The sequence below is a fragment of the Ailuropoda melanoleuca genome, chromosome 8 (genome assembly GCF_002007445.2).
Source record: "Ailuropoda melanoleuca isolate Jingjing chromosome 8, ASM200744v2, whole genome shotgun sequence".
NCBI classification, from domain to species: domain Eukaryota; kingdom Metazoa; phylum Chordata; class Mammalia; order Carnivora; family Ursidae; genus Ailuropoda; species Ailuropoda melanoleuca.
In genome coordinates, this window is record NC_048225.1 from 60,785,405 (window position 1) to 60,812,123 (window position 26,719).

Below are 26,719 nucleotides of genomic sequence, written 5' to 3' on the forward strand. Positions count from 1 at the left end.
AGAAGCTAGGTGAGCAGTGAAGGAACACGCCCCCACCGCAGCCCTTACCCCTAGCCCTAGCTCACCCGTTCAGGAAGCAGCCACGCTGCTCCGCTATTTCCTTCCCTCCTCGTGCAGCATCCCAAAGTGGCAGAAAGACCCCTATGCTGAGTCCAAGACCGAGGCCCAGACGCCCTTGCCTCCCCGTCTCCTCTTCTCTCTAACCCGACTGAGGAAGGCCCAAAGAACAGCTCTGTTGCCCAGGACAGTGCCCCTCAAATTCTCATCTCCCCCCACCCCACCAGACACGGTCCCCAAACAAGCCCAAACACAGCCTGGACGGTGGAACTCTGGACAGGGAGAAATGGCTGAAGCATCTCTTTCTCTTATTTCAGTCCAGCTGGAGCAAAAACATCCACCTCCCCGCCCGAAATGCTTGGACAGCCCAGGCGGGCTGCGAAGCCTTCTCAGAGAAGAGGAGTGCGGCATGGGCAGAGCCCGCCGTGCTGGGGGAGGAGGGGCTGAGAACCTTCCCTGCCCACTGGGGGCTCCTGAGGGCCCCGGCGGAAAGAACACATTCCGATTTCTTCTCAGCTAGCGGACACAGGAATGTACCCTGCAGCGGCAGTGGGGAGGAAGACGGGGTTGTGCCTCTGATCCCCACAGCTCTTGACCTCAACTCTGGGGACCATGCGTACAAAGCTTTTTCCCAGTGTCAAGGGGAAAGGCCTCCCTCCCTAAACCCTTCTGCTATTCTAGGGATCCCACTCCCACAGTCTTCCTGTCATGGCCTGATTTTGGAAGGCTATATACTACGCACTCTGTTCCTGGGGAAGCAGTGCCCATGTGGATCCAAGCACTACTGCTATTTCCCCAGAAATGCTGGCACAGCAGGTGGTAAGGAGAAAGTAATGAAAATGGTGGCTCAGATCAAATGAGGGAACAGATGACCTCTCTTCCGAAGATTCCCCAGTCTTAGGAGAATCTGGAGGCATCTCCACTAGGGCCACGTCTCTCTCTGATGCGTTAACTAAGACTCTGGTCTCCAACATCAAGGCCTAACACAGAGATGAGACCGAGCCAAAGACGGGAGAGGAGGGGTCAAGTGCACAAGCACACTGCTTCTCTCGGTGATCTACGCTCACACATAGCACATCACTTGAACAAAACTGAAGCAGCCACTGAAGAGAATGAGGTCCAATTAAATTAAATTAAAATGAAAGCCCAAAATAAAATTAAATGAAATTAAAATGAATTAAAATGAAAGCCCAAAATAAACCCACCCCAACCCAGTCTGTTGGTTTTCTGTTGACCCTGGAACACAGGTTTGCCAACACCAAGTCTTCCCAGTTGTTGAAGGACAATTCTCCATGGTACCTTACATTTCTGACTTTTGAGCAAGAAGAACGAACCATCCAGACTACCATTTCAAAGATGTATAGCAAACAACCTCAGAAGACAGAGAGAGGTCTCCCTGGAGGGTAGAGGCAGATATGTTTCCTAAGCAGAATAAAGATAAGGTCTTTTTGTGGGGCAAAGGTTGAGCACGTTTGCTAGCCACCTCCTGAAAAGATTGGGGTTCCTTAAGCTTGGAGTTCCTCAGCTTGCACACAGACCCGCTGTGTGTATAGCCTCTGCTTGGACCTCCTCTACACTCCTTCATGAGACCCGGGAGCAAGGAGAACCCACATGAACACGGGGAGTTCATGCCTCCTGCTGTGCCGTGAGCAATAAGGTCCTCTGTCTCTGATCCAAGAGTCTGGGGTCTTCTGTCAGCATCTGCAAAACTGGGGAGGGCTAAACTTGTTTGGAAGCAGAGTAAAATCTCAGATGCCTTCTTGCCATCACTTACTTTAAGGGAAAGTAGGAGACAGATATTAAGGACGAGGCAATATGCTAGGTACTTTGATCAACATTTTATCTCACTGAATCCTAACAGTTATCCCTTAAAGTATTATTACAATTATCATTATTATTAACATCATAACGTCATCATCATCCTTTGTAAGAGAAGACAGAAGTCTCAGAAAAGTGATTTGCCTAAGGACATACAGCTAAGGAAGGACACATAACTAAGGAAGCCTTATGAAAAAAAAAAAAAAGGATGATGTGGTTTTCCCCTTTTTGTGGTCCCAGAAGCCCTTTGGGTTTCAGTTCATTCAAGGTCAGGCTTTAATTTCTCAGCTGCTCAGTCTTTGCTAAGCTACTTCCTCTGGTGCCCATTTTCTTGAGAAGTTCCAGAAGCGGGGCCAAGTCTGCCCACGGTGAATGAAGTGGAACCGGGGAATGTCCCTCCTGTTAACAGCCTGCTCTGCAGAACCCAGCGACGAGCCAGCCCACCACCTCTGCCACAGCTTACCCACAATATCTTCATAGGCATTCTCTTCTAAAGTGCTTTTGGATCCAAACTTGGGTTGGCTCTCAGTACCATTCTCAGTGGGAGAAGAGGGGTACAGGGACTGGAGACTGGATGCATCCTCAAACTCAAAGGATTTTCTGTGGATAACAAGAGCATGAGTCATTCCAGCAATACTAGATTCCAACTGCCTTGTTGGGGGAATGGCCATGGGCAACAGCAAAGACCAGAGGTCCTCCTCACCAATCAGCTACCAAGCAACACATCAAGATGGATCAAAACTTACCACTCAAATGAGGAGAAAACGGTTTGAGAGGCCCCGACTGGGAGCCTGTAAATAACCCCACTAGCAACCCCCCAGCTAATCAGGGTGCTCTGTGTCAGATGCCGCACCAAATGCCTTGCCTGTGAACTTCGTTCATCTGCATAACGCTGCTACGAGCTATTGTGCCATGTTATGAATGAGGAGGTGGAGGCTCAGGGAGATGAAGTGACAAGAGGTAGGACTCACCCAGACTGTCTGGTTCCAGGGTCTATGCTTTTGACCTGGGCCTCCAAGTCCTGGAGCATATCATCCTTGAGAAGTATCTGCCAGTACCACAAGAATGGAGTACCTGTCCTGCCTCTGGAGTCTCCATCACACCTGCACCCTAGCAAGGGTTCCCGATCCGAAAAGGTGGTAAGGGCTCAACAGTGGATGGTGGTGCCTAGGGCTGTCTGGGGTCAGGCAAGCAGTTGGTGGTAGGTGGGTTGCTGGAAGAGGAAAGGCTGAGGCCTCCAAACAAATCATACTGCTTCTGAGGTGGAACAAGGAGGGCTATTTGTAGTCAGAAGCTACTTCCAAGACCCAGCTTTCCTTTAGCGAGTCACCTGCTCCTTTCCACATTGCAAATGGCCATCCCCTCTACTGCAGAATTTCAAAACCATGGCTTGTTAGCTTCTCAGACAGTCTGAGCCCACAGTACTCTCTCCTCCTCTCCTCCATTATCTAAGACTTGACCCCAGCTGCATCCTCTCTCTCTCCAAGGGAGGTCCCAGCAAACTCCTGGGGAAGGGGAGAAAGGAAAGGCACTGACTGAGGACCTCCTCCCACCCATCAACACCTCCCCTTCTTTTGGGTACCATGAGACATCTCAGCCTTTCTCTCTTGTTTAATGAAAAACTCATGAGAGTCTTGGGGTGCAAGTCAAGGACTAAAGGTGTCCTAAAAGCCACATTCTGTTCTCAGCCTGCCTGGCTACTCTGGAGCACCTGACACAGCTGAACACTCTATCCTGGTACTTTCCTTCCTTCACCTCTATGACACAGTCAACAGCCTCTTTGGCAATGACTTTTCAGGCTCTTGTGAGGAGGGGCTCACCCTTTTTACCTGCCTTTTAAACGCCAGGGTCTCTCAGAGTTCTGTCTTTAGGATTCTCTTTCTCACTCTGTACTTTCTGGGGGCCAAATACTATATCTGGGGGTCAGTACGATATCTAGGTGAACCCCTCGCGAGCCTGAAAAGTCACTTGGCTATATCTACCATTCCTACCATGACAGCTCCCCAATCTGTTTCTGACCCAGACTTCTCACCCACTTGCACATCCAATGGCTGAGTGCAGTGGTTCCCGAACACGGGCCCACAGAAACCGGTGGTCTGAGACCAATGTCTCCCGGGCCCACACGTACAGTGGGGTCAGCATCTTTGCAGGTAGTTCTCAACTCGGCAAATAAGACACAAATCATGTTCAGCCAAATTACCCTCGAAAATCCCTCAGGAAGGCACCACGTTGAAGACCAATACACTATCTTGGATTAAGACTAATACAGTGAGTTTCTCCATAGATTTTTTTAACAGACGTCTTTTTCTTTGGTTGAATACCCAAAGAAATATTTGGCTTGCATTTTTTAAAATAAAAAGATGTATTAAATTAAAGAATCACACCTGACACAATAGAAGCAAACTCACCCGCTCCTCAAGGGAACATGCTATGTGACCAGGCAAACAAACAGTCTACTGTTTGAACGGCCTTTTTTCCCCCAAGAGCACAGATTTTCAAATGTGTGAAGTTACCTCTTATGTGAAGTGACCCCACCACATATGGTATGTGTGTGTATTATGTATAAATGTATACATAATACTTCAGGCTGATGTACTCTCTCGCATCCCCCTTTTCCACCTAGCTAACTGCACATTTTTTGCTCTTCTAAATTTAGCTCAGCAACTCCCTCTAGAAGGAGGCTTTGCTCACTCCCCAGCCTAATTTAGCTATTTCTTCCTTGGGGTCTCTATAGTACCCTACACTGACAGGGATCAGGGCACACAGAACAGCATCTAGGATTTATTTGTGCACCCATCACATCAAGAATGGAAGAACGGAAGAACCATATCTTATTTGACCCTGTGTCCCCTTAACCAGGACAAGGTTTGCTGCATGGCAGGCTCTAGATGGGTGTTTACAGAAATGGACAAATAAGAACAAAGCAAACACTCTCGGTAGGCTGTTAAAGACTTAAGAGCTAGTGAGCAGGCTGGGGTGAGCCAAAACACAGGATTATCCTTAGCCAAGGGGTCTTCCAGCCCATGGATCTGAAACTTTCTGATGTCTTCCTCTCAAGGCTAAACAGTTACCTATATGAGATGGGATATGTTGGATGCAGCCTGAAGTATGGGGTCCAATGGAAGAATCCAGAGAAGTGAAATACCTGAATGCCATCTGACATTGGTTTAGAAGAGAAAGGCAGTGAGAGAGAGGAGATTAGGCCTTCCCAAGGAGGCAGGCTCCCAGCCTACCCCAATTCAGAGAATAAGACACCTGTCAACTTTTCAAACCCCAGCAGCTCCAACTCCCAGTCTCTATAAGAGAGCCCAGGTAGTCCAGGATCAGGAATGCTGAAATTGACCAGGAAACCAGTGAGAGTGTCAGGACAGGTCATTCTTGGACATGGCCAAGAAGCCAGTAAAATGTTCTTCGACTCCTTTTTCCTTTTTCCATCAGTCTCCCCTTTTAGGATCCAAGGATCCCCTCTTCCTGTAGGCCCAGGGTCCCTAAATGGACAGGAAGTCCTCAGGAAAAAGAAAAATCACCTTAAATATGTCAATACTACCATGTTAGGACAACAGCGGTATTCAGATGATGCTTCCCTCAAAGAAATAAGTTTCTAGTACTGGTATTTCAGGTGGTCATGAGGCTAAGATCCTACTACGAGTCCTCAAGGGACTGCCCATTTTATCTAAAAGGAAGGCGGCCCTACCCCTCCCACAGGGATGAAGGAAGTTCCGACGGGGCTCAAGACACAGCATAACTCTCCCCCAAAGGCCAAATCTAGCCCACACCTTCAGAAGACAGCATTTGGAAGAACCATTTTCACCCTCCCACTCACATTTACGCATCCTTATCCCAGCAAGAGCAGAATAATTTCTTTTTGACTTAACTCATGTTACCACCTAACAATGATTCACTGCTTTGGGACCTAGGAAGCGCTACTGACTGCACCCCACAATTACAGTCTGCTTTGCATCTCCCTTTGAAAAGAAAGTCACAGTGCCCGGCTGTTAAGACTGGAGGGGCATTCGTTACCTGCTCTGGGACTTGCGGTGACCACGCATGTCCTTCTTGGGTCTCCGGGTGACTGGTGGGGCTGGGGTGGAGGGCAGGGGGGGTGGAGCAGCAGGTGTGGGCGAAGGAGGTAGACCATTGCTTGGCTTACTCTTGGGGTTCTTGTCAGCCTCATACTCAAAGGTGCGCTTGGGTTTGGGGACAGGGTTCACAGCGGGATCAGGGGAGCTCTTTGATGGCAGCAGCTGGGAGCTCGGGCTATTTCCAGGGGTCCCTGGCTTAGTGGAGCCACTGCCATCCCTCTCCAGGGGTGGGCCTGCCTCCCCCCCAACTCCAGCCACTCCTCCTGCCCGGCTGCCAGTGTTCACACTCGTGCTCCCTGTTGGTTCCTCCAAGGTACCCAAGGTCCCAGTCTTCCTTCTCCCTCGGTCTACACTGTAGCAGCTGCTGGGGAGCTGGGGGAGTCCCCGGCCTGGCTGCTCCTTCAGGGCCTGTTCAATTTTCTGGATCCGACTCAGCACTGCTGAGCTCTCTCTCCTGCTGCCATGCCCCCTGAGGAAGGCGCTGGGCTCACTCCGGCCTGCCCGTCTCTCCGGCCGACAGAAAGGGTCCCGGACAGGGAGCGCCTCCCCCTCCTCCTCGGTCTCAGGGTAGGAGCACTCTGAGAAGGTCCTGCTCATCCTCCGGAGGCCCTTGAAATCGAAGGCTTTTTCTGAGCTGCAGGGGGATGGCGCCACGCTGGGACAGCCCTCACTGAGCGCCCACTCACCCCCAGAGCCCTCCCGCTTCTCCCCGCATATGCTCATCCTGGGCGAAGCCTCTCGGCGCCCCTCCCATGCTGAAATCTTCTCCCGGATGCCCAGGCTGTGGGCACGGGTGCCGGTGCGGTTCAGAAAGAAGCTCCGTGGGCCAGCTGTTGGCCCCAGGGATGGGGTGCTCTGGGCAAGGGGGAGGCAAGCAGCTACTCCCTCTACATCCTGGGCTGCCCCTTGGACGTTCTCCTTCTGGTCCTCTCTCTTGCACGCTGAAGGGCTTCTGTCCAAATAGCTGAAGTTGGTGGCCTTGAGGGGACAGATGGGTGGTGAAGTGTCCGGGGAGGGAGCTTGAGGATTTGGGGGTGAAAGATCACGGGGGTGCCAGTCCTTGAGGAGCAGCCGGGAGCTGGAGCGGCTTGGGTACCTGCAGGCTGACGTTTCACTATCACTGAGCGGGTAGACGGGACTCCTTGGTGGGGAGAGGACTGGAGGTGGAGAGACTGACTGAGACCTAAAAGCAACAAAAACAAAAACAAAAAAAGCAAAAGAAGAGAAAATGGCAGTGAGTGGCCTGACAACCAGAGGCGTGGTGTTTCAGTTTTGGAGCGCTCAGTATCTCTTTCCTGCAGGACACCCAAGCTCGAAGTACTCTATTCACGGAATACACCTTTCAAAGCAGTCCTCAAGGAAAGGAACAGCTGCGTTTCCACAGCAGTCAAACTCAATGGGTCTCTCCGCCCAGTTCAATCCCAGAAGCCTTGAGTGCTGTCTGGAACAGAGGCCAGCTCTGTGTCAGGTGAGAGGACCCCAAGGAGCTACATCTGCCAACTAGAGGACAGTCAGGCCAGGTGTGTGCTGCAGAATGTTTAGCGATCGGCCCTCTGAAAGAGAAAGCACGGATCTGTAACCTTTGCCAGTCTCTGTGGTATAAATGTTCCCACTGCGGCTGATTTCAAGCTACCAACATGGCCTTGCTGAATGTGGCACTGGGAAGAAATGCTGGTGATCGATTCTCAGGAGCTGCTGGAAAGCATCTCCTGCACGCTACTTCCTGAAGTACCCCAAATATACACCCAAGCCCTTTGATCTGTCTCCTTAACAAACCCCTGTCTCCTCTGAGACTCCTGTTACTGGCACAGTATACTGCACCTCGGCTTGGGTCCTGACCAGCGTTCAGATCCCTGAAGGTCTCAGAGCATCAGCAGGGTCCCTCAAGAAACAGTCCTCTCTGCCCTGTCAGTGAGGATGCCCATGGGGAGGGGAGGCCAGCTCCTCAGGCAGCTTCTAGCCTCCAGCGGCGGCACCCCTTCAGACAAGCACCGGCCACTTCTCAGCACTAAATCCACATGCAGGCCTTAGCCAACAGGGGGAAGAGTTCCAAACAACTGGTTTTACACATATTATTAACTCATTTAGTCTTCACAAAAACTCTACATAATTATTATTGTTTATTATTATCTCCACTTTACAAATGAAAACCACGGAAGCACAGAAAGGCTAAATATCTCATCCAAGGTCCCTCAGCTGGTGAGGGGGGAAGCCAGGACAGGAACTTACAGAATACAACGCTGCCCCTCTCAAGAGGAAGCAGTAGCCTCTGCCATCTTTGTGAACTGCCTAGGCTCCCGATATAACCCAGCAGAAACCCTCAGAGCACTGTGCACAGCCCTGTCTCAACGTAGCATTTACAAGTATCAGGGACCTCTTCCCCCTTAAGACCTCTAGACCTCTTCCCTACCAGTCCATGATTTCTTCCAGGTGGAAGGACATGTCCTCAGTAGGTGGAAGGTGTTTAGCGAACGAAGGACAAAGAAAGAAAGGAAAAGGTAAAGGTGAGTTTAGTGACAAGAACCATGAACAGACTTCCCTTTCAGTACACTTTTCCAGTTGTCTGCTAGGGTAATCACTGTCAACTCTCGGCGCTCTCCTCGAACAGTTTTAGTTCAAAGACAGCAGGGTCTTGCCAACGCCACAAGCTCCGAAGGCCTACCTGACCCTCATGCCATGGCCCTTAAAGCTGGGCAGGAGCCTCACAGGCTCCAGAGGGCCATGCCATCCACAGGAAGGCAGCCAGCTGCCCTCGAGCCAGCCTGCTGTCACTGCTTGCTCACACACAGAAAACTGGAGCTTGGGTGAGTCAGGGATTGGCCGACAATTCCCTGTTGGGTCATAGCCTCTGGCTGCCCCCGATCAACAGGAAACCTCAACATGCTTAAGTTGTTTTTAAAAGGGCAAGTCAAACAAGAGCCTTCCCACGTGTACATGGGCACAGATGAGAGAAACGCAGTGCCCAGCCAAGCCAATGACCAAAGAGACTCTGCTCAGCAAGGACGTGTGAAAAGAATAAGCCTCAGCACTCCCTAGGGTAGGCAGTAGCAGGGCAATGTGCCAAGCTTGGGCCTGGGGAGATCCCAACCTACTCACAATCGAGGGAGGCCTTAAGTCCCTCATTTATTTCACAGAACCATGGATGCCAAAGGTCATCATCAGTCCAGCCCTGTAAGCCAGCAGTGTCTGGACGCCACAAAGGACTCTGTGTTTCCGTTAGTCTCATTTGGAGGTGGGAGAAGATGCCTTTAATAGAAAACAACCTGAACTTGTGTTTATTCATTCGACAAATATTTAGTGAGCACCTACTATGTACCAGGATGTGCTCTATGCGCTATACACAAGAATAAATATAAGAGACAAAAATTCATGTCCTCAAGAAACTTAAGTTCTAGTGGGAGAGGACAGGTATCTAATGAGACTCAGATTCTCTTAGGAAGCTTCCCGTATGTGCCTCATGTCCCCACACATTTTGATACACGCTCCCCTAGGGATGAGTCTCCTCAACCCCCAAGGTGAGAAGTCACCAGGCCACGGAGCCACTATACTTACGGGGGCAGGGGGCAGGTGTGTATGGCATGGCTCCCACAGGTGGGAAAGAAATAAGGCAAGGCTCTCTGGTCCGTACAATTCCAGCATGCTTCTAGAACAGACGACTGCCTCACTTCCTTTAGTAGTTCCAGCGTGGAAATATCTCCACAAGGGAAGAAATTCTCTCAAAGCCTAAATACCTAACCTGCTCTAACTATGGTTTAGTTTCTCTCCTCTCAGGAAGGATCCAATGGAGAAGCGGCTGGCCCTTCCCTTTCAAGCTGCTGGTCTTTTTTATCATTGTCAAGTTCCGGGCAGAGCCGCGGGTGTTCTGCTGCCACCTCCCCACACAGGCCAGGCCCAGTGTGTTCTAGCAGCTTGGGATGGAAGGAGGGGTCTGCCCAAGCTGACCTGCGGCCTGGTCATCCCCAGGTTCACCCCAGAGGAGGCAGCATTCACTCACTCCAAGGTCCTAGGGATAAATTCGTAAACAACATCGATGAGGCCTTGCCCTCACAGGATCTCACTTGGCAGAAGAACCCACGACTCTCTCTCCATGTTTCTGATTCTACCGTTTTAGGAATGTGACCATAAGCAAAGCCACTCACTCTGTCTGGGCTTCCGGTTTCAATTCCTCAAACTTGTTCTGACTACATCACAGGGTTGTCATAATGGGCAAATGAGACTATGGATGTGAACTGATATCATATACTGTAACTCACTATGACTGTTAGTTATCATTAGTATTAAGTTATCATTAGTATTAAGTCACCAGGTTATGCCAGGCCAGTTGTTCTCAAGAGAGGGTAAAAATGCCTTAGGGTTCACACTTCAGAGTAGCCATTAACAAGTTACACGAACTTGAGCAAATAACTTTATCTCTTTAAACCTTAGTATCCTGATCTGTAAAATGGAGGTTAAAAGAACACACTTCTCAGGGGTTATTGTAAGGAATAGAGACAACATATATCAAGTGCTGAACTCAGTGGCTAACACATCATACTCAGTCTTAGCTTGATAATTACTAATATTAACAAGGGGCTCACTATTCAGAATAATCACTTGGCAAACTTCCAAAGAGCTTACCTTTGTCCTTGGATTCTAAACATCTGGAGTGGAAGAGAAAGGGAGTAAATTTAATATGGTCATAAATCCTTTGCAGCTCGTGATATCAGAAAGTGGATTCTATTTTTCTGCCCTTTAAATCTAGGTTGACCTTGTGATTTGCTTTGACCAACAGAATGGAGTAGAAATCAAGCTAAGTCCCAAACTTGAGGCCTTAAGAGGCTTGCAGAGTCCCCCTTCACATACCTAGAATGCTACCCTGAGACTGTCATGTTAGGAAGCCAGTCTAGTCTTTTAGAGGATGAGAGGCCATGTGGACGCAACCGAGGCCCCCACAGCCAACAGCTGTGAGCTGACACATGAGTGAGGTCACCTTGGACCCAAATGAACTTGGCTACATGAGAGACTCCAGGGGAAACCAGTAGACAGACTGCCCAGTAAATGCACAGAAGTGTGAGAAGTAATAAACTGTTCTAATAGTAAAATGATGCAGGTGGGAAAGGTCAGCTTCATATATAATTAGCCTGTCCTATCCCAGTGCAGAAGAACTGCCCAGAACCTTCCATCCCCATGCCTCTCTCTCCTCCACTTCCCCACAGAGCAGCTTCCATGGTCTTGATGTTTGGATCTCACTCTACTAGGAGCTCTGGCATGCTAATCTCCGGTGAGCACTCCCTGCAAATCTCCGGTGAGCACTCCCTGCAAATGGAGCTAGTTCTCTAATTCCAATAATAGAACCAATAATAGAACCAGCCTCTATCAGTCTTTGCCCCAAGTGGAAGGAGGGCTCAGGACAACTGTTAACCCAGAAAACAAGGAGACTTAAGGGGGAACACGATGGGGACTGGCAATGAGGATGCATGGTTCTTTGTGGCAGTGTTCCCATAGCAGGCGGCATCTCCTGGGCATGGATGGGAGGGGGGTGCTCACTCACTCATAGGCACCAGTCCCCTCTAGCTATTTTCCAGTTCCTCAAATGCAGGCTGGCAGTGAAAGTAAGATAATTCTCCCCCTGTTGGACAATGGGAAACTGTAGCCACATGAATGGTGGTGCCTGGATCCAAATATATACCAGGTGCTATTTTAGGCATCAGGAATCAGCACAGACTAAAATTAGACAAAGTCTCTCTATAGGTTATAGTCTTGTAGAGGGAGGCAGTGTGGCTTTATTTGTGCAGAGTGAACATACAATAAACAAACCAACACTGAGAGATGGATATGGAGCTAATGAAGAAGAATAAAAAAGGGTAAAGGGAGAGAGAGATTCAAAGTGAGGGAGGTCAGGGAAGGCCCCTCTGCCAGGGACAATGTGAATATAGCCTGAAGGAAGTAAATAATGTGTTTATCCAGAGGAGAAATGTTGCAGGCAAAAGGAGCAGTAGGGCAAAGGCTTAGGGCAACTACATACTTAACTGTATTCTGAGGGCAGCAAAAAGCCCAGTATGGATAGAGTGGAGTGAGAAGAGCAGAGGGCTGGAGATTAGTCAGAGAGGCACCAGAAGACCCTAGGGGCCAATAATAAGACTTGGGCTTTTACTCTGAGAGAGAAAGGAAGCTCTTGAAGGGGTATGAGCAGAAAAATGAAATGCTCTGACTTCGTATCGGAGAACGAAGTGCAGGGATGCAAGCATGGCAGCAAGGAGATCACCTAAAGGTGTGATAATCCAGGCCAGAGAGTATTATGGCTTGGATTAGAATGGCAGCAGAACAGATACGTCTATTTTGAGAGTGGTGCCAATAGGATTTGCTGATGAATTGGATAAAACAGACAAAGAAAAGTCAAGGATGATGACAAGGTTTTTTGCCTGAGCACCTGGTAGAATGGAGTTAGGGTTAAAAACCTCTACCTAGGAGTCATCAGCAATATCCAGATATTATTTAAAATTACATGACTAAGTATGGCTAGTATCAAAGAGACAAGAAATAACAAACATTGGCAGGCATATGGAGAAAAGGGAACCCATGTGCACATTTGGTGGGAATGGAAATTGGTGCAACTACTATGGGAAACAGTATGGAGGTTCCTCAAAAGATTAAAAATAGAAATATCATCTGATGTAGTAATTCTACTACTGGATATTTGCCCGATGAAAATGAAAGCAATAATTCAAAAAGAAATATGCACTCCAATGTTTATTGCAGCATTATTCATAGTTTGCAGCCAAACTATGGAAGCAACCTACGTGTTCATCAATAGATGAATGGATAATGAAGATGTGAGACAGATATACACACGCATGCATATATACACACATATACACACACACACATATACACATACAGTGGAATGTTACTTGGCCATAAAAAAAAGAATGAAATCTTGCCATTTGCGATGACATGGATGAACTAGAGTGCATTATGCTAAGTGAAATAAGACAGAGAAAGACAAATATCATATGATTACACTTATATGTGGACTCTAAAAACCAAAATAAATAAACAAACAAACAAACAAAAACACAAACAGACCTTAAACACAGGGAACAAACTGATGGTTGCCAAAGGGAGAAAGTAGGGGGATGGGCAAAATAGGTGAAGGGGTTTAAGAGGTACAAACTTCCAGCTATAAAATTAATAAGTCACAGAGATGAAAAGTACAGCATAGGGACTGTGGTCAATAATATTGTAATAGCATCGTAGGGTTACAAGACACTGTGGTGAGCACTGCACAATGTACAGAGTTGTCAAATCACTGTGTTGTACACCTGAAATTGACATAACACTGTTTGTCCACTATATTTCAATAATAAAAGACAGAAAACTATATGACTATATGAGCTCGTCTAAGGAGTCCGTAGCTACAGAAGCCCAAGGCCTGAACTGGAGCCTGAATGAGAAGTGGAGACAAAGAGTTCAGGCATCCCTTTCAAAGGGTTTTCCTAAAAGGGGGAACAAGAAAATGAGGTGGTAGGTAGAGGAGAATGTGGTGTAATAGAAGCAAGTTATCTTGAGCTAGGAGATAATTCCCAGCATGCTTGAATGATGACTGGAATGATCCAGTAGAGGACGAGAGAGGGCAAATGCACCAGCAATGTCCTTAAGCAGGCAGTAAAGGGGATGGGGATCCCATGCCCATCTAGAAGGGTTGGCCTTAGACAGGAGAACCCCTTTTGCTTCATTCCCACCCACCTGGGCCGAATGACTTTTCACATGGTCTCATCCCTACGCTGCTCTATGCTTCCACCGTTGGCTTTAACTACCTCATGCTCTCCAACACATTTCACAGAGGAGAGAAAAGGTCCAGATTTGTTCTTTGTTTCCTACTCTTTCAAGCATCTGCATCCAGCTCCTTCCCCAAACACACTGATGTACTTAATGACTTGAGTCCTGTTAATTCAATAACCTTCACATCTCTCAGATCTGCCCCCTTCCTCATCCTCCCCACTGCTACTGCTACTTCCTCAGTTCAGATCTGAGCTTTCACCAGGACTCTTAAAGCAATCTCTTAATTTCTCTTTCTGACTTTAATCTAACCCAGTTCTAGTCGGTCCTCTCATCTTCTGACATCTTTCTAAAACACAAAACTCTTCATGCTTGAAACTCCCCATTATCCACAGAAGGGAGTGCAAATTCACTGGTTTTGGATGACAAGGCCCCTTGTGATCTGGTCCCTATTTTTACTTTGTCATCTGTCTTTTCCTACATACAATCCCCAAACCACCCACATCACAGTCCTTGCTTTTCATGCCTGTAGGCCTTCCTACGTTGTTTGCTTTGCCTAGAATCCTGGCTTGTTCACTTACATATCTCTGTAGCTCTGCTCTGGAATCTCTTTGGACCCTACTCCCTTCTTCCAGGTGGAGATGGCCAAGTTTTGATGCCTCCACTGCACCTGGAAAAATGTCTGTTACCGTACGTGTAACATATTATTGGACTACATTGTTTCCTCACTTGCCTCCCTTACTAGATGATGAGTGGACCTTGTCGAAGGTGGTGATGGTGTCTTATTAATCTTGATATCCCCTACTCTTTTCACTGCATCTAGAATTTGGTAGGAATTAATATTTATATTGAATGACTAAATGAATTAATAAAAAATAGTTAAAACCTAGGTCTCCTTATGCCTGCCCAGGATATTGTTCACAGACTCCCCTGCCTCCCCCTCTTTGTCACACATGACCTGAAGAACAACACAAGGCACTTAGTGCAGACCAACATGGCTGTCAGTTCCCAAAGTCCTCTCCCATACGGCAAAAATCATATACCACACCAAGCATCTAGAAACCTGGGTTTCCTCTGGTCCTGGTTCCCTCACTCACTGGATATGCTCATGGAAAAGTCATCTAAATTCTTTGAATCTTTATCCATGAAACAGGAAAAACACTTGCTCTGAGTATCCTTACATACTAGCTGTGTGGCTAAAATGATGTACATTTAAAAAGTGCTTGAACACCATAAACAGCCCCAGGAAGGTAAAAGAAATACAAAAGTAAATACAGCACAGCTAAAAGACACCTACGACTGTGCTCTGATCATTTGCTTTTTATTCTAAAATCCCAGGCTTGCCCCTGGGGAGGCAGACACTGTGAAACTGGGCACACATGCCACCACCTTGTCAGCAGGCAGCCAGATCTGCTGCTCAGCACAGGCGTGGATGTCAACACTGCAGCCTGTGACTGGCCAAAACCAACATTTACAGGACAGGGAGTAAGATAAACAGATAAAAGGAGAGAGAGAGGAGAAAGGCAGGGGAGAATGCAAAGGAAATTTAAACGAAACAGAGGAGCATAAACACTCATAGACAAATATGTAAGACAACTGAGTAGGAAAAAGAGTATGAACTAAGGTCACGGAAAGACAAATTTAAAGAAAAAGCAACATGTGCCGTATGTGTATACATAGTCAGAACGTGAGGGTTAAAATGCAAAGTATGTACCTTTCCCTCTGGTATTACTTCATAAGAACACAACACAACCCTTCGCTTAGTGATCTGAGCCATTCTCCAGGAACACAGCAGTAAGCATTCATGCCAAGGGATGCCCCATATATTGCCAAGTGCACCCAAGAATTCTCTGGGAGGGAAGGCTATCCTTAGTCCTTGATGACAAGAGGTTTCTGAACTCAGCATGTGCTGGTGACAGGGCTTCCCTGTGTGTCGGTATCAGGAAGAGGACCAAGTTGGGTCAGTGGGGGAAGATTCCTGTGGGTCCAGGAAATAGCCCCGGAGGTAACAAGATGGGCTGTGGATGCCATGAAGCGAGCCTATCTGCAGATTAAGGTTACAAGGAGCCCAGGTTCCAATATGCTTAGTCTCTACTAAACAGTTATCTAGCTGTTTAGAAACTGCCTGGGAGTTGGCCATTCACCCTTCTAGGGCTGTTCAATGAAGGTGGGCCCTTGTTGATTCGTTGGGCATCACCATCCTCCCACCACACAGTGACTGCCTCAACTCTGGAGATGGCGTTCTCACTATATTCCCTCAAGGCCATACTCTGAGGCACCCAAGAAGGAGAAAAGACAGGAAGGCTCCCTGATTCCCATTAGCAAGTCCAGACTTGTGCTCCCCAGGCCAGAGCAGGGGCTCAGCTCAATAACTCCCACTGACATCCCACTCTGGGACAGTCCTGATAAAAAAACCAAAGGACGGGGTGACACTCACAGCTTGGTCTTCCTGTTCCCAAAGCAACCTCATCTCAAATGGTTGGAGGCCCTCAACAGGGTCCAGGATAGCCTCATCCTCCAAGTGGGGATACATATGGGCCACCATCTATAGAGACTCTTGAGGTCAACCATAGCTTGTCAGTGTAAGTAGAATGGTAGCTAAGGTCAGAGCAGAAACTGAATCACCTTCTCACTTCCAAAAGTACATCTAAGAATCTACCAAAGCCATACCTGTCTACCTACCAGCTGATTTCTAGGGAAGCACAAAGAGGATCAGTAAGCTCTTCTCTGGGTGGGAACCCCAAGTCCTCTAAGTAGTAGCTGCAATGAACACAGAGTATTTACAAGGCAGAAGTCCTCCCTGAGGCAGGTAAAAAATGATGCCTTACAGGAATATCCCCAAAGCCCTAGTCCAGTAAAAATGGGACTGCTCTACGAAGCAGAACCAGGTACTGTGCAAAGCCAACAGGGAGAGGAAAATGTAGTTCCAGGAAACCATACTAAAGATACTTATAATGGTTTTAAAACATGGTCCCCCAATTCTTTGACATGTCTCCTATAAAAAGCACCCCTTCCCTTGAATCTGGACTCTGCGACTGCTTGACTAATAGAACACAACTGAAATGAATCTGTGCCAATTTTCAGGGCCAAGCCTCAAGAAACCAGCAGCTTGAGGAAGCCAGGCCATGTAGAGAGGGTACACATAGGTGGTCTAACAGTCTCAGCTGAGGTTCCAGAAATAGCCAACATCAACCCCCAGACATGAGGCAAGACACCTCCGGCTGACACCAGCCCCTAGCCAATGAGTCACCCTATGCCTTGAAGTCTTTCCAGCCAAGATGCCAGACATCATGGAGCAGGGACCAGCCATCCCTGCAGTGTTCTCTGAATTCCTAAGCTACAGAGTCTGTGAGCATAATAAATGGCTGTTTTACACCATAAATTCTGGGGTAGTTATGTAGCAGTCGATAAGTGGAACAGATTTTGGTACCTAGAAATTTAGTGCTGTTGAAGCAAAACCCTAAGTCACTGACTTGGGAACTGAGTGACAGGCTGTCAGGAGAGGGTGTGGGAAAGTAAGGAAAATGTTAATAGAAGCTAGAGGGAAGGGGACCCCCGTAAATGTTGAAAAGTTAGGTAATTCTGTCCCCAGTGGCAAGAAGGAAAATAGGAAATCTACCTAATTCGATGATCCAGCTTAAGGTATCTCCAAGCAGAGTGCTGCAGGTGCCATCCGACGTCTAGCTGCTTACAGTACAAGCCGGAAGAGAGGAGACAGAAAAGGGACTGTTTCGTTTTTCAAGCAACACGGAAAGGAAACAGAAAGGAGAAAGGGCTTTCTGGGTTATAAAATTACACTTGTTTCTGTCTCTCTGGACAGGAAAAAGTTTTCATATTAAGAAATGGCTTCCAGATTGTAGTGGCAGTTTCAGTGTGTGTGTGTGTGTGTGTGTGTGTGTGCACGCGTGTGGGTGCTGAAACGAATCAGAGTGTACACTTTAAAGGGTTCAGTTTACTGTACTTTAATTATCCCCCAATAAACCTCTTTTAAAAAATCTAGAGAAGGGACGCCTGGGTGGCACAGCGGTTGAGCGTCTGCCTTCAACTCAGGGCGTGATCCCGGCGTTATGGGATCGAGCCCCACATCAGGCTCCTCCGCTGGGAGCCTGCTTCTTCCTCTCCCACTCCCCCTGCTTGTGTTCCCTCTCTCACTGGCTGTCTCTATCTCTGTCAAATAAATAAAATTTAAAAAAATTCTTAAAAAAATCTAGAGAAGGACAATGTCTAAAAAGGACAATCTCTAAAAGGACAATGTCTAAAAATCCTTTGTCAAGACCTAAAAAAATGGTTTCAAGCATTGCCTCAAAGAATCTCACATACAGACAGACAAAAGGCCTTCTAATGATTTAAAGGGTGGGCCTTGCAGACCTTCTGTAAATGGTAAGGCCTCCGAGACTCTTAAGAAACCTTGCCCCAGAGCAGGGAACCCAATGCCTGAAGGGGCTCAAGGTGAAGTGATCTGTACGTGTGCCTTCTGTTGACTGCAGTGGGTTATAAAGGGATTCAGAAGAAACCCACTAGTTTTTAAATGAAGTATATCAGCTGGGACTGGGAAGCACAGAGACAGTACATAACGAAGGGAAGACTCTGGACACTTGAAATATTATGGCCAAGGAGCCGATGGAGAAAACTACTCACCTGCAAAAATGGGCTACTTTTGATAGAAAAGGAAGAATGAGTCAGAGTCAGGGCAGAACCAAAGCCCTGAGGGGGCAGCCAGAGACAAGGTAAATGTCTCCGGGGCAGTAACAGGAAGACTTAACCAAGGCTTTGGTCACTTGTGCCTTACTGGATATGAGAATTACAGTGGGCCAGTAACTGCAGCGTGGCCTCCCGTTTCCCCTTTCTGAAGAGGGTATCTACAGCAGTTCTCCGGGGCCTGTCCCACCAGGGTATTGAGGGTGGCAGATACATATCCTCTCTAGTTTATAGGTCTTCACATCAAGAGAAATAGGACTCAAGGAACTGCACACAATGAGAGAAAGGGACTGCACCCAAAGCGTTTCTTCTATACCTGAACCTTACTCACATGATGGGATCTTAGACTTCAAGCTGATGCCATTAACAAGATGACACTTGGGAACTTAGGGGAGAGACTGAGTGTATTTCACATTGGGGAAGGATGTAAATTTTTGCTATTAGAGGGCAGACTATGGCAGATTGCATTTTCCAAAGAGAGTGACCACGGCCTACCCCATCTCACATGCCCTCCTAGCAAGGTGAAGTGGATAATCCTCTCATCAAGTGGGAATTATTTTCCCTCCTCTTGTGTGATGTTGCAATGTGTAATAAGAAATATAGAATTGGTCTTAGTTCCATTTCTGGCACAGAGCTCCTAAAACGCTTGGAATTGCCTAAGTGATGACAGCGATCAAGGTGTCTTTTGTCATGTTAATGAAGTGACTTTTGGACTACACCTAAGCACGGGGCCCTTTGCCAGGAAAACCAACCTTGTGATTAGAGGGTTGGAACGTTCCAGTTGTTTTCCTCCCCAGAACCCCAGGGAGGGGAGACCGGCTGGAGGCTGAATCAGCCACCAATGGCCAATGATCTCATCAATCATGCCTATGTAACTGAAGCCTCCATAAAAACCCAAAAGGGCAGGGTTCAGAGAAGTTCCAGGTTGGTGAATCAGAACGCTGCCACATGCCACTATGCAAGGCCCAAGCTGCCCAGGACAAAAAAATCCTTTGTTCGAGACCTCACCCTATGTATCTCTTCATCTAGCTGTTGATTTGTATCCATTAATATCCTTTGTAATAAACCGGTAATCTAGTGAGTAAACGGGTTTCCTGAGTTCTGTGAGCCACTCTAGTAAATTACTGAACCCAAGGAGGGGGTCGTGGGAACCTGTGATGTTTAGCCAGTCTGTCAGAAGCATAGGTAACAACGTGGCTTGAGATCAGCATCTGAGGCCTGGGCCAGTCTACGGCACTGAGCCTTTAACCTGTGGCATCTGATGCTCTCTCGGGTAGATAGTCTCAGAATTGAGTTGAATTGTAGGGCACCCAGCTGGTGTGAGAGAATTGCCTAGTGGTGCAGGGGAGCACCCTCACATACACCACTATGTTGGAACTGGGGTGCAGAGCTCTTTACCTTGAACTCAGGCGGACCTTTGTTCTCACCTTAATCAACAAGGTAAAACAGAAAAGACACCATGCAACTTTGGAGGCTGGGTCATTAAAATGTCACGCGTTTCTACCCAGTTCTCTTGAGATGCTCACACTTCAAACCCGGACATCATGCTCTAAAAGCATGCAACCAAACACAGAGGCCCCACGTAGGTGTTCCCCAGCTGAGGTCCCAGCGGACTGCCAGCATCAACAGTCAGACATGTAACTGAACAAGTCTTCAGATGATTCCAGGCCCTAGCCACTGAGTCACCAGTGCTGCACTACAAGGAATAGAGACAAGCTTTCCCTAATGAGCCCTATCCAAATTGCAACTTGTGAGCAAAATAAATGACCAGTAATGTTTTAAGCCACTAAGTTTAGAGCTGTTTGCTATGCAGCAATAAATAACCAGACAAATACTGCTGACATGGTTGGATTCTAGGAAGCATCTCAGGTAACAGGGGGCTAAGGACAGGTCCTCCTGAGAGGCAGCCTGCCACACCAGGGCGGACTCTGCAGCACTATCTTTTACCCACAGCCACCAATCTCCAGAGATTTTCCCTATCTGCTAGCTTTTACCCTCTTTCTGAAATCTAAAGCAGAGGGTTCAGATCTGTGCACACTTTAGCAGTGGGACCCCAAGACCTCTCTGGATTTCACCATATTACAAACCAATGCCTTCCTCTGCACAGAAACCTGCAAATGTGAGTTGAAATTATGGTTCTACTATCAATTAGCAATGTGGGTTTTAGCTTCCTTATATGTAACGTCAAGTAACTGAATGAATCCCAAGACCCCTGCCACTCTAACACTCCATAAGAGTATGTGCTGGGACTCCAAAGGGTCCCAACAGAGTAGCCGAAATAAGGCCCCCATGAAAATCCACCCTATGAGGTCCTAGATGGTAAGTGTTGTTTGGAGGCCCCAAACCAAGGGTTCTGCGAGTGAATACAGAGGGGAGGAAAATCCTTCATAGCTGGGTGGTTAAGAAAAGCACTGGGAAGGAAGTAAAACTTGCATCTAGACTGGCAGAAATGTAAGGTTTTCATTAGGCAACAGTGACGGATAAGAGTAGAAAGACAGAGCAGGGCTTTTTATGAAAGCCGTACAAGCTAGGCCAAGTTTGACCATATCATACTTGACAATAGTTTTTGAGCAGGAAGGTCCCAGGAATGTTTAGAGGGAGGTGAATGGAGTGGTCCAACAAAACACAGAAGGACCAAGAGAGCAAGCCTTGAGTTCTTTCTCCCATTAGCTCTGTATTTAGAGGGAGCACCTCTTCTTTTCTACGTCTCAGAGCTTCCCAATCTGTAAAACAAGTGGGTTCGACTGCATGAGCTCTAAGGTTCTTTTCAGCTCTGCCTTTCTAAGAGTCCAGGGACTGAATAGAAAGGGAGCCCCAAGTTGGTAAGACCTATTGAAAAGGTACTACGAAGACTCAAATAGCACAGCAGCCTATGCTAAAAGACGTTCCTCTCCCAGACATCTAATCAACTGGTCAATAAATAGGTATCATCTTCCACATACCAGGCATTGTTCCAGGCTCAAGGGAGATGGAAAGAAGTGAACCAAAGTCCGTGACCCCAAGAAGTCTACACTTTTATAGGCACCCAGGTTCCTCACACCTATATCCAGAAGCAAGGTTCCCAAACACAATACTGATAGCCTGTTATCTCCATGGGGCGGTGACCCAGGTGCTGGAGGTTCACAGTGAAGAAGCTGTCAAGGAAATTAGCAGGCGTGACGAGTCTTCTGAGAACAGCCCCTGCTGCCTGCCAGGCCTTACAGCACAAGTGAAATCTCCTGAGAGCAACAAGTAGTAAGGTTCACCCCATTTAGGTGGCTGAATTAGCTTTAAACATAATACTTCCTTGTTTGCGAGTCACCACAGTGCTTCTAGTCTCACCCCAGGTCATCGACACCAACATCATAAAGCCTGGCCTCTGAAATCCGGGAGCTTAGAGAACCCCCCCTCCTACTCCCAGAATTGGACAGAGTCAAATCTTAGGAGCTGCAGTGGGAAGCATATGTAGGGAGGATTCATCCGGCAGCTAAGTGTGAAGCAACATACCCACGCTGCCTCATCAACAAAGAGAAAGGGGAGCTACTCCAAGAGACCAACACCTAGCAAAGGACAAAACTTTGGTGGTCAAATGAAAAGGCGGAGATTTCCTCCTCCTCCATACCCTGACTGAGCTACAGAGGAAAAGGAAGGAAATAAATTAGCAAGATACCCATAAAACAAAAAATAGAACGGAATCCAGGATCTTCCACCCACACTGGCTCAGGTGAAGTCTCATTCAAGTTAAGGACACAAACTTGCAAATACCCATCTCGGCAGTTGCACAGGGTCCCGTCTGCCCTTCTCCACCAGTTCTCCATGCCCCAGAGTACCTCCTACCCCCAGAGTGAGACACAAATGCCTCTTACTACCACTGGGTTCCTCTGCCTCCACGTGGATGACGTGGGGTTCCCCAAAGCAGCCAGGAAGTCACACATCCAGCTTTCCCAGACCCTAGCAGCCTTCCAGTCCCCAACCAAAGTTCCCGATGCACCAAGGAGTCTTTTCCCACTGAGACCCCCAGGCTAGTGATGATAAAAAAATAGCCTCAGGTCACTGCCAAACATCTACCGAAAGGTCAGACTAAGAGATCCAGGAGCCAAGGTCATTAATCCAAGTTGTAAATACCTTGAAGAAAGAGAATGGACCATTCTTCTTTCTCCCCCATTGTCTACCACAGAGCCTGGCACCTGAGAGGAAAGCCCTCCGAGTTCACTGACAATGACTTCCTAAATGAACTGGTGATTTACTGCCCTACTCAGCCCAAAGAGCACCACCCAGATATGGCTGGGGGTGAAGACAGCCAGCAAACCCACCAGATGACACTTTCAAAATAACACCCACAGTCCAGCAGTAGCCTCTTAGAGAAGGATATAGCTAGGCACAGAGGCCTGGGACTCCATGCCAAAAACCCAGGAAAGAAGAATGAAGTATGGCAGAAAGGAAGGGAAGTGAAGACCTAGATAGGAGGCTGGAAGAATGCTTTTTTTAGGCACATCAGAGGCTCAGATATCTACAAACATCATCTATCATGTTATGATGGCAAGCATGCCAGGAAGCTAAAGGAAGAGCAATTTCTAATGGGGCGCCTGGGAGGCTCAGCCGTTAAGCGTCTGCCTTCGGCTCAGGGCGTGATCCCGGCGTTCTGGGATCAAGCCCCACATCGGGCTCCTCCGCTATGAGCCTGCTTTCCTCTCCCACTCCCCCTGCTTGTGTTCCTTCTCTCGCTGGCTGTCTCTATCTCTGTCGAATAAATAAATAAGATCTTTATAAATAAATAAATAATAAAAAATAAAAAAATAGAAATATTTAAAACATGTAGGTCCATATTCCAAATAGAAACAGGTACCTGTCAGTGGTCCTGATTCCACTTTGTGACTTGACGTAAAACCTGCTTCTCCCACTCTACCCCCCACATACTGGAAATTGGGGGGACAAAAGAATATTTTAAAAAGTTAGGGCTGCTGGTATGGTAATTTCTAATTCAGATTCTAAATATACTATTTCTTTAAAATTAACACTAAAACTATATAATCACAAATAATGCTTATTTTACTTCTACAACCTCACATTAAAAAAAAAAAAATGGGAACCTTAGTTCCCAGTCTACATCTGCCAAATCAGTCATAGTAAGACAGGCCACCAGACTGGTGAGAGCCCAGCAGAGTGGTTCCCAGAAGCAGTCAATGGGAGACAAAGACGCCGAGACCTAGATCTGCTTCTGCTGTGCCCACCAGTATGCCCTGGGAGAGTTCAAGTTTTCTACCCGCTTTACCTAAGAAGTTAGGGGTCCCTGCCATTCTCCGCCTCAGCCAGTTCAGGGAAGCAAGTATGCAAGAAACTCTAGGTTAGAGGAGGTGCAAGGGAAGAGGGTAGGGGCTGTTCTTGCAGGTCTTGCTGCCACAGGATGGCTATCTAATTTGTTTGCCTAAGTTCCAGGCTGTTATGTACTTAACAATTCGGAACCTACCAATCTCTGTCTGGTTGGCACAGTCCATCCAGACCACTTCCCCCAGGACCAAACCTTGAATGTGTGGTGTAGGAGACTCCTCCTGCCTCAGTGACACCAGCCACTCCTCACAGGCAATGGGCAGTGCCCCATTCTGCCAACCATGTCTTGATCCCAGCTCTGAACGAACCAAACATCTACCACCACCTCTGGACAGCCCTGAGTGTGCCACACCCCACTGGACTCAGCCCGGCACTGCACAGCCCAGACACCCAAAACAGAACCAACCCTACCCCAACCTAAGCTGAGCATCCTTCTCGCAGCTATCCATTCTAGTGGCTGAGGTCCCCAAAGCCAAATTTACCCACCTTTGATTCAGCAGAAGGGGCTAGGAAAGGTACATAGCTTTAATAAAAGAGCCCGGAGTTCTAGGACATCAGCATCCAGCCCTGACCCAAACTTGAGAAACCCTGGTGAGAGCTGCACATTGGTCTTCCAGCTCTAGAAGCTTTTATCCCATCACAGGAAGGGAGTTAACATTTATTGAGAAGCTTTATGCCAGAAACTATGCTAAGCACTGACATATATAATCTCATTTAATCCTCACAGCAACTCTGTGAGGTATGTACTATTACTATTATTTCATAGATGAGTATTCAAGATTTTGGAGGGCATAAGAAAATGCCCTGAGATCTCACTATCTGGGGAGTAGTTAGAGCTTGGATTTGAAACCAACAGTATATGATTTCAAAATCTGTGGTTTTTCTATCATTCTACATTCCACTTTTAAAAAGAAGACCAAACCAGGAAAGAGGATTATAGATTACACTGACTGAAATTCCCCACGCTGCTTTGTTTACAGCCCAGCCTAAACTCTTGTAACTTGTGTTACCATGCATAACTGTCTCCCCACCCTGACCCCCTGTGTGGTCGACCTCCTTCACTATGGGGCGTAGCCTAGTTCAGGCACAGGCCCCAAGCTGTCCCCGTCTTAAGGAAAAGGATATAGCCAGGAGCATGTCAGCTGCTTCTTGCCGGCTCCATTCCTGGAGCTCTAGGCTCCTCCCACAGCACAAAGCAAAGTCTGTTTAAGGGTCCCTTGGCTCTCTCCTATGGACACTTATAAAACTGGAAAATGGCACAGATATTAGAGATGGCTTTTGCTTCAGAGTCAGCATGAGGCCGAGATCATTCACCTGGACAACTGTCAGAGTCATGATGATAAGTATTTATATTTTGGACCCAAGCCATCTGGGGCTGCCCCTTGATGCCACCCTCCAGTGAACCCCATTCCCCCAGCAGTGCTCCCCTACTCACCTGCTCAGAGTCCCCCGAGGGGCCTTAGTGCCTCCAGCTCCGTGGGTGATGCTGGAATTCTTGTTGGCAGTCATGGTCATTTCTACTCTCTGCAAACCCAGAGCCCTGCAAAGAAGAAGGCCTATTAGCCAAGTTTCCACGGGCAGCCAAAGTACCTCAAACATTTCCAGATGACCTCCAAAACTGCCAAGAGGGTTTCTGTGGCGGGTGGCAGGAACCACTTTCCCACATAGATTTAATTCCATGTATTATAGTTTAAGAGTCTCAAGGGACCCCTGATCTGGGTTAGGCAATGAGTCTGTGAGCTAACAGATAACTTATCACTTCACATAAAAAGACAAAATTCCATTTCCATCCTACCTCTTCTCATTTCTTAAAGATTCCCAAACTTCTAGCATGCCATAAAGCCTTGGCAAATTCCATCCTATTTGCATACCTCCTGGATAACTATTTATTCAGTATTTTTCTTGAATCAGCTTGAAACTGACTTGCTTGTCTTAGAAGATTTAACTTTGTTCTGTATAATTAATCATTTAGACATTCAACAAATATTTACTGAGCACCTATGTTCTGGGCACCGCCATCCAACAAACAATGAAACAAAGTCTCTGCCCTTAGGGAGATCACATCACAGGAAAAACAAACAATAGGCGTGCACATGTCACATGGTGTGATACGTCAGTGTACATTTATGTATAATATGTATGGTGATGATAAGTGGTACTAAGAAGAAAATGAAGCAAGGTAGAGCGAGAGAGAAGAAGACCTGTTATTTGAAATAGAAGACTCAGAAAGGAATATTCTAATAGAGTAACATTTGAGCCAACACCATAAAATTGTGAGCTATCATATTTTTCTAATATCCATTAAAATAAAACTAATATACATTATGGTATCGAAGTACAGACAAAGTGAAAAATGTCCATTCTTGTACCATACAGAGTTAGCAAATAAATCATTATCCTTTAGGGAACATTACTTTATGTTAAAATAATAAAAGGAAGAAAAAGGTTAAACTTAACAGTACACCCAGATTGGAAAGGAAGAAGTAGAATTATCTCTTACTTGCAGATGAAATGGTCATGGACATAGAAAATCCAAAGGACTCCACTAAAAGCTCTACACTAACATATAAAGTCAGGAAGTCTGCAGAATACAGAGTAATATCTTAAAAATCAATTTTACTTCTAACCACTGGAAATAAAAAATCTGAAAATAAAATCGAGAAAAATAATTCCATTAATAATAGCAGCAAAAAACCCCCAAAACCTTAGTATTTCTAAGAATACTTAGAAAAATACTTGGGAATAAATTTAACAAAAGAAATGCAGGACTTGTATATTGCAAACTATAAAACATCATTGAAAGAAATTAAAGAAGACATAAATAAATAGACACCCTATGTTCAGGGATCAGAAAATTCAAAATTGTTAAGATGGCAATATTTCCCAAATTGATTCAAAATTGGACAGAATATACACCATCTGCAGAAACTGACAAACTGGTCCTAAAACTTTATGGCAATCCAAGGGATCCAGAACAGCCAAAATAATCTTGAAAAAGA

General features: G+C 46.9%; 1 protein-coding gene across 3 annotated transcripts in view; it reads right to left on the reverse strand.

Moving 5' to 3' along the window:
- DENND2B (DENN domain containing 2B) overlaps nt 1–26,719 on the reverse strand; it is a 103,912-nt gene that overhangs the window by 28,682 nt on the left and 48,511 nt on the right. For all 3 annotated transcript variants that reach the window (XM_034666523.1, XM_034666524.1, XM_034666525.1), the window contains exons 2-4: nt 25,156–25,260; nt 5,896–7,140; nt 2,339–2,475 (exon numbers count right to left, since the gene is read on the reverse strand). In XM_034666523.1, the coding sequence (XP_034522414.1) occupies nt 2,339–2,475; nt 5,896–7,140; nt 25,156–25,235 (1,462 nt within the window). In that variant the 5' untranslated portion in view covers nt 25,236–25,260. The remainder of the gene's footprint in view (nt 1–2,338; nt 2,476–5,895; nt 7,141–25,155; nt 25,261–26,719) is intronic.